The following is a 19,676-nucleotide window of genomic DNA, read 5'->3' on the forward strand; positions in this document are numbered from 1 at the left end:
GCCATCTTTGAAAACCGGTCCACCACCGTCAGGATTACCGACCGCCCGTTGGAAGTAGGTAATCCAGTAATGAAATCCAGGGCCACATGCGACCAGGGACGGTGGGGAATGGGCAGGGGTCGGAGCTGGCCAGATGGCTTCAGGCGGGAGGACTTATTACGGGCACACACCGTGCAGGACGTGACATAGTCCTGGACGTCCTTGCGCAGCCCAGGCCACCAAAATCTCTGTGCTACCAAGGACAGCGTGCGACCCACCCCAGGGTGACATGCTACCTTCGACGCATGCCCCCACTGCAGCACTTCCTGCCGAAGGTGTGTGGGCACGAACAACTTGTCTTCAGGGCACGCGACCGCGTGTCGTCCGCTGCATCCGCCACCTTCCGCTCCACTTCCCACCGGAGGGCTCCCAATACTCTGTCCTCCGGGACAATGGTTTCGGGTGGAGACCCCTCGGCGGCTGGACTGTGTATTCTGGACAAGGCGTCCGGCTTGGTGTTCCGGGCTCCTGGTCGGTAGGTGATGGTGTAATTAAATCTGGTTAGGAACAGGGCCCAGCGTGCCTGGCGGGGATTCAGCCTTCGGGCGGACCGGAGGTACGCCAAGTTTTTGTGGTCAGAAAAGATCTGGAAAGGTTCCGCCGCGCCCTCCAGCCAGTGCCGCCACTCCTGCAACGCAAGGATAACGGCCAGCAGCGCCCGGTTGCCCACGTCGTAGTTGCGCTCAGCCTGGTTGAGCCGGCGCGAGAAGAAGGCGCATGGGTGTAGCCTCTGGTCCTCCGGTGACCGTTGGGATAACACTGCCCCCACTCCTGTCTCTGAAGCGTCGACCTCGACGATAAAGGGAAGAGTCTCATCGGGGTGTGTCAACACCGGGGAACGCGAAAATAATACTTTTAAATTGACGAATGCGGCCTCTGCCTGTTGGGTCCAAACAAACGGAATTTTGGTGGATGTCAGTCTTGTTAGTGGTTCCGCTTTTAAGCTGTAGTTGCGAATGAATCGACGGTAGAAGTTTGCGAATCCAAGGAACCTCTGTAGGTGTTTCCTGGATGTGGGAGTGGGCCACTCGACCACGGCCTGGATCTTCGCTGGGTCGGCTCTCAATCGACCCTTCTCCACAATGTAGCCGAGGAATTGGACTGAACTGGCGTGAAACTCACATTTTTCGGCTTTTACATACAGCCGGTTTTCCAGCAGTCGTTCCAGGACCAGCCGAACATGTTGTCGATGTTCGGTTTGATTTCTTGAAAAAATCAAAATGTCGTCCAGGTAAACAAAACAAAAATGATTGAGCATGTCGCGCAGGACGTCATTAATGAATCCCTGGAACACGGCGGGAGCGTTTGAGAGGCCAAACGGCATCACCAAGTACTCAAAATGCCCAATAGGTGTTTTAAATGCTGTCTTCCACTCATCGCCCTCCCTTATCCTCACTAGATGGTAGGCACTGCGAAGGTCCAGTTTGGTGAATACCGTGGCTGAATGTAAGGGAGCAAACGCTGAGTCCATTAGCGGCAACGGATATTTGTTTTTGATAGTTATGTCGTTCAGACCACGGAAATCGATGCACGGGCGTAGGGTCTTGTCTTTCTTTTCCACGAAGAAGAACCCCGCCCCTAGCGGTGACTTGGAAGGCCGAATCAGTCCGGCCGCCAGGGACGTGGTGAGGTACTCCGTGAGGGCTTGACGTTCCGGCTTGGCGATCTGATATAGGCGTGTACCAGGCAGCGGTGCCCCAGGAACCAGTTCTATTGCGCAGTCGTAAGGTCGATGTGGAGGGAGAGACATGGCCCGGTCCTTGCTAAACACCTCCTGCAAGTCGTGGTATTCTGCCGGTACCTTATCCAGGTTAATCTCCTCTAACGTGGCTTTGGCAGGGCCACGGTGATCATCCACTGCTGACTGCAGGCAATGCGAGTGACAGAAAACACTCCATCTCTCCACCCTGGGAATGCCCCAGTTAATGTCCGGGTTATGCCTGGCCAGCCAAGTCAGGCCCAGGACCACTGGGGCCGACCGGGACGGCATAATGAGGAACTGAACTGTTTCCACGTGGTTCCCCAATAGACGCATCTGTAGGCTCTCCGTTCGGTGTGAAATCACACCCAGGGTGCGCCCGTCGAGGTCGCGCATCTCCTTGGCTCTCTTGAGTTCAACCACCGGGCATTTCAGGATGTCCACCATCCTCGGGTCAATAATGCATTCATCCGACCCTGAATCCACCAGAGCCGTCATCCTAGCGTTTACCCCCCCCCATGTCATCTCTCCTGAGACTAGTAGTCTCCTTGGGTTACGTTGGAATGGGATGGTTGGGGCTGGAACAGGTGCGACGTGCCTGTGTCTCTCAGGCCGCCTCCCACACTTGGCCGCTAGGTGTCTCCACCGGTCCGTGTGCTCCGTTGCCGAGAGCTGCTCTCCTCCCAGCTGCAAAGGCTCCGCGCCATCTCTGGCAGGCGCGCATCGCCATGAAGCGTTGGGAGGCGGGGCGTCGACGAAGCGCCCCGCGGACGTGGCCGACACCGGCTGAGCAGACGTCTCCGCTGCCTCCGGTCGTCGCTCCTCCTCCTCCCGTTCCCGCCGTCGCTCCCGCAACCGGTTATCCAACCGGATGGCCAAGCCGATGAGCTCCTCCAGCGTGGACGTCTCGTCCCGTGCCGCCAGCTCATCCTTAATCCGCGGGTTTAGTCCCTGCCGGAAAATTCCGCACAGCGCCGCGTCGCAGTAACCACTCTCGGCGGCCAAAACCCGGAAAGAGATGGAGAATTCCGCCACGGAGGAGCCGGCTTGCTGGAGGTCCAGTAAGCGGCTGCCTGCTTCTTTCCCTCTTACTGGGTGGTCGAAGACCTTACGGAATTCAGTCAGGAAGGCAGGAACTGAGGCTCGGAGCTCCGGGTTGGTTTTGCTGGCCGCCATCGCCCATAATGCTGCCTGGCCGGAAAGCAAGCTCATAATAAAAGCAACTCTGGAGCCGGCGTCCGGGAAGGTGTACGGCTGTTGGTCGAGGACCAGGCTACACTGATGAAGGAACTGGTCACACCCACCAATCTCGCCAGCGTAGCGGGGGGGATGCGGAATATTGGGTTCCCGGAAGACAAGATTGCCTGCTGATCGGGAAGTGGGGAAAACAGGAGACGCTCTGGCAGGTCGTGAGTCTTCCGCGGCCGTGGATTCCGGTCTCCGCTCCATCTTTAAGGTGAGCGATCCAATCTGTGCAGTTAGTGCCGACATCACCTCCTTTAGATCCTGGAAGTATTGCTCGTGCCGGTCGAGAAAGTGTCCATGGCTGGCCAGGACCTGGCGCGGGCTGCTGGGATCTGCGGGGTCCATAGTTGGTCGGGTGATTCTGTCACGGCTTGAGAAGGGCGGACCCAGATGCAGTGAGGAAGGCGAGCCACGGCAGGGATGCAGATAACTTTGATTTAATGTGGCGATAAACGCAAACACAAAATCACGCACACAGGCGGACAAAAATAAACACAAACTCACGCACACAGGCGGATAGCAAACAAACTCAAAATCATGCACACAGGCGGACGAAAACAAACACAAACTCACGCGCACAGGCGGATAGCAAACAAACTCAAAATCACGCACAGTGGCGGCAAAAAAGTAAGTCATGGGCAGCAGGAGAAAACTTGTAAGACGAGTACAGTCGGGTCAAGAGAGCGGCGTCTCGGGGTAATCACCCGACACTCCTTGCTGTGTCCATCAGGCCTTTATTGAGGTCTGATTGCATGATGGGCAGCAGGTGTGTATGGTGGGCGGAGCCCACCAGCTGACCCAAATCATGACACTAACTAAACAAAAAAAAAAGAGTTTTTCTGCAATTTCGTGTTAAAGTGTACGCAAAAAGTGATCAAACTATTTGATGGTGACCTAAGACCACACAAAGTTTCATCAACACCAGTGGGAACTAGTAATTACCTTTCAACCCAGACCCCCACCCACACACACTTGCATACTCTCACACCCGGAGATTGTGAGGATCGTGGGAGATCTCTCCTGCGAAGCAGCAAACCTCTCTAGTGAAGCCCCATATTGACAAAGGGCTTTGACATGTTTGTTTACAGGTTGCAATTGATCTTCCGAATGCGTACAAAAAAAAAGTACCCTAATAAAATTCATATATTCGCACATAAGCATATGCACAGTTCCTGTCCAACCTATGTGTGTCTGTGTCTCCCAGTTAAGGAGTGACTCATCTGTAATGGTCAGTGATGCATAGCATATGAAGCGCTATATTTGGTCCAAGTCAATCATCCTCACACCAGTGGGTCATACTTGAGTGTGAATAAGCAAACCTTTATTGGGCTTAAACACCTCATCATGTCACATGTCAAAGCTACACACGTCGAGTCATTCATCAACATTCACTCTTAAAACGTGAGATTTACATATCAGTGCCACTTCAGCAAGTCAAGATCGTCACCAAAGATGCCGAATGAAGAAATGAGCGGCAGGGGGGAATGAAGGGTGATGTGGTAAGAGTGTGTGTGGGTGTATAGAATTCCCGCTGGGGACGGCGCTTTCACCCAGAACGTTGCCTCATAACGTGCAACACGCAAGGCACACACATACTGTATACATGGACTTCAAATCATATCAACACGCAGGTGAGGAGGGTCAGCTTACTGACTCCTCATTAATCGAAATGTGCACTTTGAAAATTGTCTCCTTAAAATAATATTACAGTATTTGTGCTAAAATTGCGCTACTGGCCTTACAATAGATTTGTGATTTTGGGGACACGTTTGACTGCCTGGTTAACAAATACAGAGCAGAACTTTCTTTAAGCAGCCACAACATAGCCTACACTCTAGATTCATTGTTAGTTTACCGTAGCCTAACTTTTTTTTCAGTCTCAATTTTGCTAGAGTAATGTTAGCTGATTTTTTTTTAAATATCTTCAAAATATTTTTTTTCTTCACGGATTCAATGTCATGTCAAAAGACAATTGATTTTTTATTGACACATTTTATGGTACTGCATGGATGTGTATATATAAAACATTGTATCCTTTTAATTAATTAATTAATTTATTAAAGAAAAGAACAAAGGAATACAGATCTACTTACAACAAAGAATAACTTTATATTACAACTAAGTCAGTGCATCAATTTGCATGACATTTAATAAATAAATAAATGAGAGCACTACTGCCACCAACGGTAGTTGATGTATTGTTACACTATAATGATTTGCAACAACAGCATCGCGCCACCGCCCCCCCAGGGGGCTCCACCTAACTGTTTGGGAAGGACTGTATTAGTATATATTATATATTATAAGTGTTTTATAGCCAGATTGGTCCAACCTTTGGCACAGGCATGTCCAAGCTTAGGGCTGCAATGCATACAGAAAAATCATTATCTATTGCTGTTTTATAAAGTGGACCTATGTGGCCTTGTACCTGCAAAATCATTACTTTTCAGGAGACCTAAAAAACATCACGTTTGTTCAACCATTAATATTGAATTACCAAAGGGAGCAATGCATTTTCAACACTTTAATTTTGTTAAGAATGTGTAAAAATAAATAAATAAATAAATAAAATTTAAATAACACCCAAACGTGTGTACTGACCAATAGTAGATTTTTGACAAAACATTATAATGATTATATATGGATGTGTGTGTGCGTGTGTTGAATATTGCGATATCGATATTGTTGCAATATCTAATATATACCTGAAAAATTACACTTTTATTACCTAATTAAATAAATAGGCCTACATATATTCACACGGCAAAATATGCAGGTTCAATGTAATATTGTGTATTTTTTTACATAAATGTTTTCAATTTAATTAGCAATCGTTGCAATACGCATATTGCATGTGCCATTATTGATATGTTGTCCAGCCCTAATGTGCGTGTGTTTATAGAACCATATATTTGATTTTGACCCATTTTACTTTTTTTTTTAACTTTGTTTTTTTAACGGCTGGGTGATAAAACAAAAACAGTCAAGAATTTTTTAGGATGATGGGGTGGCCCGGCCCTGCCCCCCACTAGAATAGATGTGCCCCTGCACTGAACAGCAGCATTCTGAACCAAAACAAGAGCAATTTATACTAAGGTGACCTTGACATGGAGCAGAAAGTGACGCAAAACTGAACTGGGTTTTATGAAAACACATTTTGTTCATATTTTATTGCAAATATAATAAAGTAAGCGATGAAACAAACTTCTCTTTTCCTTCCTTGTCACCAAATCCGGTAACACAATGCAGGCTAAAACTATTTTATAGTAGTAGGCTATAAGCCTAGCCTATATAAGCTGTTAAAAAATGTTCGGCAGGCCGCACCCTAGCTTTCACATTTGAATGATGTTAATTTTTACACGTATATGGAAATGTTTTTAACGATCATCATTAAGTGTCATCTTTGTCGCTGTTTTTTCTGCGTGCATCCCCACCAGACTTCAGCTCCATCAGCTCCACTTCATGCTTAGCTGCAGTCTCCAACACTTGCTGCTTGTTGTAGAACACCACAAAGTTATTAATAATGGGGTGTATGGGTAAGGCGATGGCTATGACCCCGCACAGGAAGCTCACGGCCGCGTTGCACTTGCCAAGAGTGGTTTTGGGGTAGATGTCTCCGTATCCCACCGTTGTCATGGTGATGATGGCCCACCAGAAGGATTGTGGGATGCTCCTGAACAGGGTCTCGGGGTGGCTCTGCTCCATGGTGTATCCCAGAGCGGAGAACACGAAAATACCCACGCCCATGTACATGAGCAGCAGGCCCAGCTCTTTGAGGCTCCTCTTGAGCGCGTACGTGAGAGTCTGCAGCCCCGACGAGTGGCGCGCCAACTTAAAAACGCGCGCGATGCGCATAATGCGAAGCGCCTGCACCGCCTGCTGCACGTTGCCAAGTTCCATCATGGAGGTGCCAAGGTAGGTTAGACTGAGGACCACGTAGAAAGGCATAATAGCCATGAAGTCCACGATGTTCATGAAGGAGAGCGCAAAGTGTAACTTGTTGGGCGAGGAGGCGAGGCGCAGCAGGTACTCCGCGGTGAACCACAACATGCACGCCGTCTCAATAGCCTCCAAAGTCGGGTGCTCCACGAGCTCCCCCTCGGCGTCTGTTACCTGCAATTCGGGGATGGTTCCCACGCACATGACCACAGCTGAGACTAGGACGGAGAGGAAGGAAGCGATGGCGACGACGCGCGCAGGGAAGGAGGAACCAGGTTTCTCCATGAGCCTCCACAAGAACCTCTGGCACCTCTGGGTGCCCGTGGCACACTGGTCCACCTCCATGTCCTCCAAAATGATCTTCACTTTGCTCGCTATCTCTCTCAGCTCCCCCTCCTTCTCGCTCAAATAACTTTTGCAGCACTCATCCAAAGAGCTTTGGTCTATTTTCCAGAATTCCATCTCCTTGATGAAACAAATGGGGCAAATGCCGGGTTTAATGTGGATTTCGTCGAAGTAATAAACATCGATGATGCACTTGAAAGCATCTGGATCTCGGTCAAAATAAAACTCCTTGCGGCCAGGGTCAAAGTCGTCACACAGAGACGAAATAAGTTCATCATTCTGCACCGAGGAGCAGTTCACCAATTCGGCAAGTCGGCTCTCCGGGTAACGATTCAAAACATCCCCAAAAAGCACTGCTCGGACCCCGCCGATGTTCACGGTGATCTCAGGCTCACCGTCACAATTGGGTCTGTATCTTGGCTTCGGAATCGTCCACATGTTTAATTGTTTTTGTTTGAACAAACAAAATGCAGAATCGCGTAAAGGTAGGCGTACAAAGTGATGCGCACTAAGTAGAGTGGATGCGCATGATTTCAATGCGCAACATGTTTTTCCTCTTAAACCTGACAAGCTGAATGGCAAAGCTTGTGTGAGTGTGTCTGTTTTCTAATCACTTCCTCTAAGCACGCGCACAGAGAGAGAGAGAGAGAGAGAGAGAGAGAGAGAGACAGACAGAGAGAGACAGAGAGAGACAGAGAGAGACAGAGAGAGAAAGAGAGACAGACAGAGAGAGCGAGAGAGACAGAGAGAGAGAGAGAAAGACAGACAGACAGACAGACAGACAGAGAGAATGTTTGACTGAATTGATTGATTGAAAGTGAAGATGTCCATACTATGGCCCGCCATCCATTTTTAAGCAATCTGCAGCATACACAAAAAAATGACATCTGCTCCTAATAAATTAGTTTTTGTATAGAGCCTTTATGCAAATGAACTGCCAACCAGCCCAAAGTCTTGTAAAATCCTAAACCAAGGGTGTCCAAACTTTTTAATCTGAGGGTCAAAATGAAAAAAAAAATCAAAGCAATTCTATATTTTTTAACGTACTGTATCAAGCACACCAAAATCAACCAGTCAATCAAGTAATTGCGTATTATTCATATATCACCATGTTTTTTTTTTAAAACTGCTACCTGAACATCTTTCAATAAGGCAAACTGTTTTTTGTTTGTTTTTTAAACAAGATTTTGGGATGGTCGAGTAACCCATCAGAAAATATCAGCCCCTGCACTGAACACAGCAGCTGAATTCCATCTCTACATTCACAACAAAACCACAGCAGCAATCTGTCAGAAGATGACCATTTTTAAAGCAGTTACTTGTGAATCATCCATGAGAAGTTTTTACAGTTTGGACCTTGACACAGACTAGAAAGTGGAGGAAAACATTTTTGCTTCTCTCTCTCTCTCTCTATAGAGAGAGAGAGAGAGAGAAGTTGTTTTCTACATGTATATATAAATATCTACAGTAGCGTACAGTATAGACAACAAATTCATTAATAGCAGTTGTCATTTTTAGTTAAATAACTTAAAAGTGTATGGCGGGCCACAAATGTTCCCCCGGCCATAGTTTGGACACCATGTCATGAACTATTTGCTTTATAGAAAACAGTTCTGGCAGCAGTTAAAAAACAACAAAAATGTGGGCTTGTGAAGCCCTTTGAAATTATTTAGTGAATGAGTGTTATTCAAATAAACTTGACAAAAATATTCTAATGAGTTTTAGTCAAAATGCAGGGAATTGTAAATTTTAATCAATTTTGTACTAAAACCTTGTAGCTGAAGAACCCTTTCCCCCTTTGAGCAGGACAATGACCCCAAGCATACATCCAAATAATAATAAAAACATTTTAGAATGTCTCAGCCAGACATAAAAAATCCAATTATAAATCTGCAGTGGAAAGGACTGTGGACAGGAGAACACTTTTGCGAGGAAGGGTGTGGAAATATTGCTTAGTATCAACAAAATATTACTTTTAGGCTGTCCATGTATTTTACCCCCCCCCAAAAAAAAAAAATAAAAAAAACTGTGTACAGTCAGTACCAGTTTGACCTATGACCAGAACAAACATCTTATTTGATATCTTAGAATTCAAAAAAATTCTTCCATATCAGGAAATAGATTTTAAAGTAAGAACATTCACACTAAAGTGTGACTGGTATGTGACAAAAAACGTTATTTTATTACCCTATTTTTGACTCGTAAACATACAGTATCACGGGACCATACTGTGCAAAAACCAAAATCTTTACATAAGAAGTAACAATAAAGCATGTGTTTTCTACTCTTTACCATGCTTCTCCCCAATGAGAAATGCAACTAAATTGGCAAGCAAAACAGTCACGTGGATCATAGTTGCTGTTTTTATCAGTGCCGAATGTATGAATGTACTAAAAGGCTGAAGCCCCCCCCCCCCCCCCCCAAAAAAAGACACTAAAATGTTCTATGCAGCCCCACTAGTCAAAATACAGTATTCTGCTTGAATATTGCGTTAGTGGAATATGAGTTAAGGAGCAAAATCCAGCAGTTTTTATCAATATCAGCAGACGGCCATTTTGCCACTTCATGTCAAGTTAAAATGACATCAATGTTGCTCAGGTCTCAGGTAACAATCAACGATCAGCGATCAGCTTCACAAAACAGGTGGGCTGTGATTGGCTGTTGCCTGAGCCCTGAGCTACTGTGATGTCATCTTCAGTCGACAGCAAGTGGCAAAATGGCCGCCCCCTGATATGGATAAAACGGCTGGATTTTGTTTCATAACTCATATTCTACAAATGTAATATTAATCCGAATGTCATGTTTAGACTAGTGAATTCACATATAACAAGAAATGTTTAAGGTTGGCTTCCCTTTTAATTTAATGGTATGGAACCTGGCTGGACTTGACAAATTTTCTGTTTGGATCCTCTCATCATGGAGTGCTAGCTGAAGTCTTGCATGTTGATGTTAACATGAAAGCAGATGTAGGAGAAGTAATCCTGCTGGCAGAGTCCTGGAATGTCACAGGTCACCTGACAGAAACACAGCAGTGTCATACAGTATATTAGCTATCGTACAAAAAAATAGTGCTACTGAAACGTTTTACAATCTTCTCCATACTTTCAAATAAAGATCTTTTTTATAGCAAGCATTGTTGTGGTTATCTTGACCTGTTTAGTCACCCACGCTTTTTCCTATTGTGACCTTGCAAAGCGTGGTTGAATTTTCACGAGATAGATGTTACCAAAACAAGGTTGCACAGAAAATGAATGATGATGCTTTCCCCACACAAAATGAAAATGATTGGGCACACATTTCACTGGAAAAACATTGGCTAAAATGCAGTATTTATTTATATATGTTTTTTAAACATCTCTCTTCATTTGCAGTGTTACCTTCAGTTCAATATTTACTCAAATAATGTCCTGCTCCAATTACTCTGACTGAAGCTGAGCTCTTGCGTCCATGTTGAAGTGTCCTTGAACCAGATACTGAATCTCCATTTGGCCCCATAACTCCCTTTGAATATGTTGAAATGAGAGTTGAGTTTTATCAGATAACTAACTGCATACTTCAGTCAGGTGAGTTTCCAAAACCCCTGAAAGTAGCTGCTGTCAAGCCACTTCTAAAAAAGAGAGCGTTGGATGCTTCCTTCTTAGCAAATTATTGAACCATCTCAAACCTCCTTAGCCAAAATTGTCAAGAAAGTGGTTTTTAATAGGGCTGTCAAAGTTAAAGCGTCAATTAATTAATTGATCACAAAAAATTATTGCATTAATCATGTATTAATACAGATTAATCACACTATTAATGTTGGCCACAGATGATCCTTTAGCTTGACAGCGGATGGCTACGTTAAAGGTAGCACAGGTTGTGTTTGAGCAATAAACTTAAACTACATTATGCATTAAAGTAAAGCATTTAATAAATGTTTGCGTATGACATTCAGAATACTTGTTCATGTCAAAATATTGGGGTCATTTTTTCCCATTTTAAATTATGCAAGTAATTAAATGATTAGAAAAAGACAAGGATGAGCGTATGTAGTGGATCAAAAAATGTTGAAGACGTCCTCATATTAAATGTCGAAAGAGTTAACACATAACAGGTGCTCTTTAAATTTGGCGGGCAAAAAATGTTGATAAAAAAAGCCTTTTTAATTAAGTGATTAATCGTGATTAATCAAAATTCTAAAATGTGATTAATCTGGTTAAAACATTTAATTGTTTGACAGCTCTAGTTTTTAATCAATTCAGCATTTTTTTCAACGCAAATAGACTCTTTGATCAATTTTAGTCAGGTTTACCTCCTTGTCACAGTCAAGGTTATTTTAGTTAACGAAACTAACGAAATAACAAATAAAATTTAAAAAAAAACATTTTCGTTAACGAAATAAATAAAAATACGAAAATGCTGTTTATAAAATGAAAAATAACTGAAAGTACAATTTACATTTAAAAAATGAACGATAACTCACTCTATAGCGAAAATGCCGTTCGTTTTAGTCTTTAGTAATTTAATACATGAGACTTTGGGGTTAATTTTAAATGTGATTGTAAGTATATTTATTTCAATATTAACTAGAATAAGGACGTTTAAAAGTGTGTCACACAGAAATGACGTCATATAGCGGCAGCCAATAGAAAAGCACTTTCTGATGACGTTGCTCCTAGACGACAATTTTGCATGCGTGACTTTTGGCTCCAATGGGTCAGCACATACTTTTTCATTTAACTCAGCCAAAATGCAATGCTCAGTAAGAAATGCATTACTTTTTAAATTTAATTTAAAAAAACAAAACTCCAAACGAAATACAAAGCAACTGACATGAAAATTCCACAGTACAGATACAGCTCTGAGTAAAGTACTAAATGATATAAGATTGAACAATGACACAGGGAAGGTGCCGTGCTCGTCTTATTGAATCTCAGTCCAGCATTGAACACCGTTGATCATAATGTCCTGTTAAACAAGCTGGAAACTTGAGAAGGATTAAACGGCACAGCCCTAAAATAGTGTAGGTCCTACTTGGAAGTAAGGAGATTTTTTGTGATGATTGGAAATTTTGAATCTGAACGAATGGTCATGGGATGTGGGGTCCCTCAAGGGTCAGTCCTTAAAACCCTTTTTTTCAGTCTGTTTTGGCATCCTTCTTGTAGCCTAGCTTATATTTAAATGGTACAACTTTTTTCCCAGCTCCACAAAGAGTTATTTTCCATGAGGCACCTTGAACGTCCAGTGAACAGTATGACGTGTGAGATCGATAACACCAAATGTAACTTACCTGCCCATTCACACCTGAGACCTTGTAACACTGAGGATTCGCAACACACCAGGGAGGGAAAGCGTGTCCTCCGGCTGTATGTGTATTGACACAATTTTATGCAAGCTGTACACTACCTAGTTTACTATGTAATATCTTATACTGTATAATAAAATATTTACAAAAAATGTGAGAGGTGAACGTTGTGAAGGGAGCTGGTCCGAGCCCTGAAACTCCAAGACTGAAAATGAATCCCACTGCCGCCTTGCCAGCCTGCCGCTATGAAACAACCAAAACGTGTTAAAAGACAGCTGCGCTTATTTCTGTGTCTTACGTCTGTCTCGCTGACAGTGGCAGTTGGGTCCAGATGCATGAACAATGAGGCAAGTTCTTGTCTCAGTTTCGCCGAACACTTCCTGTCTGACTGAAGCAGAAGGGCCTGATAGTTCACAGGTAAGCCATACCTGGAGGCGAACATCATCAAGGTAGCACTCACTCAAACAACAAATGAATCGTAGCCTGACATCTGTGAATGAATGACTCACCGGAGTACTGATTCCACAAACACACTCACTGCTTTCAGGTGAATCCAGGCCTTAAACACTTGGCTACAATTCACTTTCAGCCAATGAACAAACATGCCCTAAAAAGGAAAAGTGCACACCATCAATACATTTTGAAACGGGAAAAAAACATATCTAAACAAACATCACTAATAAGGTGACCGGATAGCGGGTATAGACTTGATTTACTAAAATTAAACTAAATTAGCGGCCACCATTGTGGGCATGAACACAGTCGACCCCCACATCCCAGGGATACCCCCACCCCCCGTACGAGAAATCGTGCTAGAGAGGGGCCAGACAGCAGAATAGTGAGACCACCTGCGCCCGCCACCTAAGAAAAGGTTAAAAAATAAATTGTTTTACTTTGTAGATCTGTTTACTATGTGGAAATTTCCATATCAACTATAGTACAAGAACTTAACATGAAATGTCAAGGAATGTATACTGTACAGTTTAATATTTTAATTATTTGACTAAGCCATATGGCTGAGGTACATTTGAGTGAAAATATTACTCATTTTAGTTTTTACTCAATGCTTGTTAATTACATTGTCAGATTCTATGAATGTACTATTTCAGTATACACGTTGCAATGAAAACTACTTTCAATATGCAAGTTTTTTTTTTTACTCAAGTGATAATTTGACTTTGACTTGTATCTAAGTAATATTTGACTGTGAGGATCTGTACTTTGACCCAAGCACTGTACTGGTGTTATGTCCACCACTTTTCATATTTGGAAAGCAATCATTAAGGGCTTTAATGTGATACTGTACATGAGTCAGTCAAGTACAGGCTTCCTCACTCTTGGTCCTCAAGAGCCAGAGTCCTGTAGGGTTGAGATGTTTCCGTCCTCCGACACAGCTGATTCATATAATGAGCAAGCTTTGCAGAAGCCTGATAATGATCCTGATCTTTAGAATCGTGTTGTTAAAACCTGCAGGACTCAGGTTTTCAAGAATCAGGAGTGAGGAAACCTGGTCTAGTTTATTGAAAAGCTATGATACCAAAGGAGCTACAGTATTTGGTCAATTCTGAACGAGGAACATACTGTATCTTATTGTGTTCTTATTTTGTGCTTGTGAGTAGCGTTCCACTCACATACTGTTCTTTCCTGTGAATGCTGAGCTCCTTCCACTCTCGTTGCTGCTTCTCTTCCAGGTCAAAGCAGTACTCACGCACAGTGAACCTAACATAGGTTGTAGACTACACTATGGTAAACAACACAGATAACACAATTTGATTCTACCACTGCATTTTCCAGGAATCTATCCTGCTTACTTGCTTTCCTGAACTTTGGCTTTGAATTCATACACATCTCTTTTGAAAAGTGTGACGGAAAAAATGCCTCCTTCGCCATCCTCATACAGTTTCCTGATGGAGAAGCACAAAAAATATGGAAAGTTTTCATTTTAGAGTGTAATTCATTTAAAAATGTTGAGTGTTTTCGGTGCATTTACATTCTATTTTATTTTCTATTTTATCTGCAAACGAAGAGAGCCACACTATAGCGCTGATCATTAATCAATTGCATGGCACATACTATGTGCAATTTTGAGTCTATAATTGACCTCCTATGCAACCCTTTGGAATATGGAAGAACGTCGGTATACTAGAAAACCAGGGCGAGAACATGCAAATATAGCCCAAGCCAAGATTTAGAACCCAGGACTACTTTTATATCAATTTATTTCAAACATGCATAGTAATAGAATGCAACATAATAAAGCAACTTGTTAAAATAATAGAAAAAACAACTTTTAACTACGGTGGCCAAGAGGTGCAAAACACTTTTATAACGCTGGAGACAAATTAACATTTAAAAAAAAAATTTTTTTACAAATCAAAAAACGAAATTACTTTGCCGTAACAAATTTATAAGTCCTGAAACAAATTTACATTTGAGAAAATAAATTTACAAGGTGTGAAACAATCTTACAAACAGTGACACAAATATACACGAGACGAAACACCTTTACAAGCAGCCGAAACAAATTTACAACTTTTTAACCGGAAAGGGCGGACCAGTAGAACCGGAAGTGATAAGGAATTAATGGTGATTCAAGACGGACGGCGGGGAGACATCGATTGACTCAGTTCTGTTTTTCATGTGGTCGGTCATTAGAGTTTTTAAAAGGCACAGTCCGTCTCCGGACGTCCGCCGTGCGGCTGGTCCTTCCGTCTGGGCTGCGACATTTAAAAAATTCAAAGACCGAACACACGGAAAACAGAATTGGCTCAATCGGCTCATATGTTCGCCACAAAATGGGCTAAACACCGCTTGCCAGCCGTACATCTAGGCTCATCATGAGCGCGAACTCCTTACCACTTCTGGTTCTACTGGTCCGCTCTTTCCGGTTGAAAAAGTTGCTTGTATTTTTTATTTTTTTTTGCAGTTCCTTGTAAATTTGTTTCATCACTTGTATATTTGTGTCGGCGTTTTTAAAAGTGTTCACGTCTTGTAAATGTTTTTTTTCTCAAATGTAAATTTGTTTCAGGTCTTGTAAAGTTGTTATGGCAATGTAATTTTGTTTTTTGATTTGCAAAAATGTTTTCTAAAAAAAAATTAAAATAAGTAAATTTGTCTCCAGCTTTGTAAAAGTGTTTCTCCTATTGTAAAAGTGTTTTGCACCTCCTGGCCACCGTATTAAACCAATAAAATATGAAATAAAAAAAAAACAGACAGAGAAAGCAGTGTTGATGTAATCAATACAACATAGGCAGTATCATACCTGCTTACACATGTTCAAAAAGATTGATTGGTTGATTGATTGTGAGGCAAATACCAACCTCTTCCCCAAAAAAGCACACGCTTTTAAAAAAATCCTTTTTCAAAATAAGGGTGAAAAAATAAATGTTTTTGATTGGACAGTTATTATACTACCACAATAAAGCACATTACTACTAGTAACTTTTACTATAAGTAAAATAATATACACCCCACAGTGTATATATCTTGACTATAATGAAAATGTTAACAGTACTGTACTTTCATACAAGTCTCTCACTTTCTGTTAATGGACCATTTGGTGATTACAAGCATGTAGCCTGATGTTCTGCCCTTTCATAATTTGCAAGACAGCTCATGAAGTGAAAAAGAAAGATTACTCACCTGCTAGACCGTGGAACGACAAACTTTGACAAAGATTCATACTTCCTCTCCCAATTCCCATAGTCTCCCCTGGGATGCAACACATCACAGCACAATAAAAATGACACATGAACGCATAAACTAAGAGTTCTTCAGTGTCACACTTATTATAAGACATTCATTGCAGTCCCAAACATATGACATGAGTAAATAATAACTAATTTAGACAGTGCCTATCTTCCTGACCTGCTTACCACCACCAGCAAACTGGTGAGGTATTCTGACACCACCAGGTCTTCTTTCCTCACCATGCCATTCAGGCTGCATGTTTGCAAACTCCCTCTAGGAATACAAACAGCTTTTTAAATATGCACATATGTGAATCACATACATAATTCATAAATAATGTCACTTACTCAAAAGTGCGCTCAAGGCACTGCAAGCTTGCGTTCACGTTGTTGTATGCCGCAGATCGGGATTTCAATTCCACTTCCACCTGAGAAATCTCCTGACAAACACATGCAGCCGCCAAGAGCAAACAGATCAAATTTAGCAATGCAATTAATTAGATGTGCTAACAAGGGTGTTAGGGGCTCTTTGATTTTGTAACTATTGTTCATTTGAATAATTGTAATAATAATTTAGCTCAATCCTGGTAACATATGCTCCACTACACTTACAACACTCAATAAGTGTAAACATCTCATTATTATCATCCTTTGTCAGTCAACTGCTTTTTTTTTTTTTTACAACTTTAAACACTGCCATCTATCATCAGTTGAATTACAGATTACGTACGCCCAATGAAAACAAAAAGAATACTGGTTAAAACAACTTTTTGAACTACGTCAGATGAACAAACCTGTTCATATACACCTGAATTATTGCACCCATATAAAATAATGCATATGGCCTTTTTAAAGAACTACTAATTAATAAGTAATTATTGTCTGCAGGCGCTTCAGATAGTGTTTTGTTATAAGTGATCGATCATTTAAACAATTTTAAAGTAATAAAAATTATTGTAATGCAATGCATTCATGAGCGCCCTCTAGTGTCAATCAATGGTTTTAAAACGTGTCAATTATTGATTCAGAATCTGTTTTGTTTTGCTTTATGCTTCTTTGCCATGACATCAGGGCCTAATTGCCACCTTGAGTACCTTGTTGATGATGTTTACCAGGCTGGAGAGAGGCAGTGTTGTGGGATACTTGGCCTTGTCCCACTGGAAACTCATCACATAGTTCATCATGTCCACTGACACAATCACACACATGCACACACAACGATACACGATTATATAAAAAATAATAATTCCAAGCAAAAGCCGGTGTGTATTAAGTGTGTGTGTGTGGGGGGGGGGGGGGGGCACAGTATCATACAGTCAAAAATAAATACCTCTCAGAGACTTCATATAGGCCTTTAAAGGAGGCTGCAGATCTCTCTTCTTTGTGTTTTGGGCTGTTGGTGTATTGTATCGTATTAGACAAATTAACATTTATGTGCCTCCTAATATTTCTATATAGTGAAATTATAGCATAAGTTCCAGATGGCATGTGTGTATTCATTTATGTACATGACCTCATCACATCTACTTAACCTCACAATGTAAATTAACACATTTTCAGCATGAACACGTGTCTGCGTGTGACTCACCTCCATTGGCTAAGACGTTTTCGGTTTGCTCCATCACCTCCCTCATACACTGACATGTTTTCTTCATCACACTCAAATCACACATGGAGAACGGCAGGTCATTAGAGTGTGAGTTTAACGACTGACACTCAAACTGATAATGTTGAATTAATCGTTTTATTAATGATGTATACATATTCAAATAAAGACCTTGTGAAGCAATGCACCAAACTGACTATAAATAAAACAATATTCTGTTTTCAAACAGATTTTGACTGTACACTAAAAATATGATGGGTTGTTTTTCTAACCCACTTGTTAGGTAATTATGGGTTTTGAACAGATTAGGTTACTTTTATCCAAGGTTTGGTAAATTATTGTGACCCAGGAAATTGGGTTGAAAATTGAAGTTGAATCTGGTCACCAATTTGAACAGTTTCGTTGAAGTTGTAGTAGTAGGCCTACATGTAATGTAACATTCCTAAAAAATGTGGGTAATGACTGTATGGCACAGTGGGTAAGACCACTGAATTTGGACAGAAGGACTGGGATTTGACTGGTCTATGAGTGGGTTGTGTCATAAACAGTGTTCAGTGTATTAAAAAAAAACACAAAAAAAAACTGTGCCAAACATAAATGCAAGTGATTTGCTGTGTAGTGACCCCAGACAGGGGAAAGTTGCTTCTTCTTAAAATGTTGGTCACAAAATTAGTATTATTTCTAATCACAGTTGTACTGATAACCATTAATTAATCATGGAAACATTGCAGATGAGCGCCTATTTTTGCTTTATTTAAGGAAATAAACCCTTAAAAAGTCTGTGCAATTAAGTACACGTTTTTGTTGTTTTTACCTTTCAGTTAAGGTATCAAGTGTGTGGAGCTTATCTGACACACAGAGAAGACTGTCCAGTATTCCAACCTAAAGTGAAGTAAGAGTATAACAAATCAAAACATGAGTGTGCTGAAGAAAAATATATGACTTTTTTAAATTGAATCTGGCCATTTGAACCTGTCAAGTTTCATGAGTCTTATTAGTGACAAACTTTCACAGAATTTGAAAAGCTGTGGTTAAAATGTGACTCCAGCCTGAGGAACTCAATGATCACCTTGAGTGAACTGGGTCAGATGGAAATTTTGCTGCAAACCAAAGGCAGCAACCTGAGCTTTTATCCCTTCACCAGAGAAGGACACCAAACACCGCATCCTCCTCAACAACCCCCACTGTCTCCAAATAAAAAAATATATCTCACAGAAACTACATCCAAGTAATGCTCCAATAAAATACTTGGATAACTTTCTTTTAAACAACACAATTTCACCAACCTTAAGATCTGGAATGGTGAATTTGTAGCAAGATGCCCTGTAAGTCTGCCCAATGATGTGCTTAAGTTTCTCAACACTTTTTACACTGGTATTATCCAGTGGGACAGATATCAACCACAAGTCTCGCATGACTCACAGTACATCACTTAAAGTCCACAAATAAAAAAATTCCAGTTTGGCACTGTAGAGGAAGAGAGAGAAAACACATTGAGAATGGAGAGCAACAAAGAAATACAGTAGATGCTTCTTATGGGGAAAGCACACATTCAAATGGTTTAACACTTCTCAGTTAGATTGTTTAGTTACAAAATGTCCTAATAAAGTCAAACAACAAAAGCAATTTTAAGGTTAGAATTTTTACCTTCAAGTTATCTTCATCAGGATCCTGTGTCAGTGTCACACAGTAAAGGAGGAAGAGTGTCTGCTTCACCGGAGACTACCTGACAGCCAGCCCACTAACTTCTAGTCTTAACTCATCTTTCTTTCTTTATATAGTGCATTAACAACAGCTGTACTAGCTGTAGAAAAGCGTTTGACAGAACAAATA

General features: G+C 41.8%; 2 protein-coding genes across 2 annotated transcripts; both read right to left on the reverse strand.

The window, feature by feature from the left end:
• Positions 1 to 5,349: 5,349 nt before the first annotated feature.
• Positions 5,350 to 7,816, reverse strand: kcnf1b (potassium voltage-gated channel, subfamily F, member 1b). Its single transcript, XM_077575960.1, has one exon. It carries the CDS (start codon positions 7,703 to 7,705, stop codon positions 6,374 to 6,376), a length of 1,332 nt encoding a protein of 443 aa, XP_077432086.1. The 5' UTR covers positions 7,706 to 7,816; the 3' UTR covers positions 5,350 to 6,373.
• Positions 7,817 to 10,191: 2,375 nt separating this feature from the next.
• On the reverse strand, positions 10,192 to 19,258 carry LOC144057939 (V-type proton ATPase subunit C 1-B-like). Its single transcript, XM_077575971.1, has 12 exons — positions 19,130 to 19,258; positions 18,658 to 18,725; positions 17,826 to 17,896; positions 17,332 to 17,426; positions 16,586 to 16,677; positions 16,416 to 16,511; positions 16,191 to 16,259; positions 14,360 to 14,452; positions 14,180 to 14,267; positions 13,058 to 13,155; positions 12,847 to 12,976; positions 10,192 to 10,281 (listed from the first exon to the last, which is right to left on the reverse strand). The coding sequence occupies exons 1-12, from the start codon at positions 19,256 to 19,258 to the stop codon at positions 10,192 to 10,194; spliced, it is 1,119 nt and encodes a 372-aa protein (XP_077432097.1).
• Positions 19,259 to 19,676: the final 418 nt, after the last annotated feature.

The sequence above is a fragment of the Vanacampus margaritifer genome, chromosome 1, assembly GCF_051991255.1.
Source record: "Vanacampus margaritifer isolate UIUO_Vmar chromosome 1, RoL_Vmar_1.0, whole genome shotgun sequence".
In the NCBI taxonomy this organism is placed as follows: Eukaryota; Metazoa; Chordata; class Actinopteri; order Syngnathiformes; family Syngnathidae; genus Vanacampus; species Vanacampus margaritifer.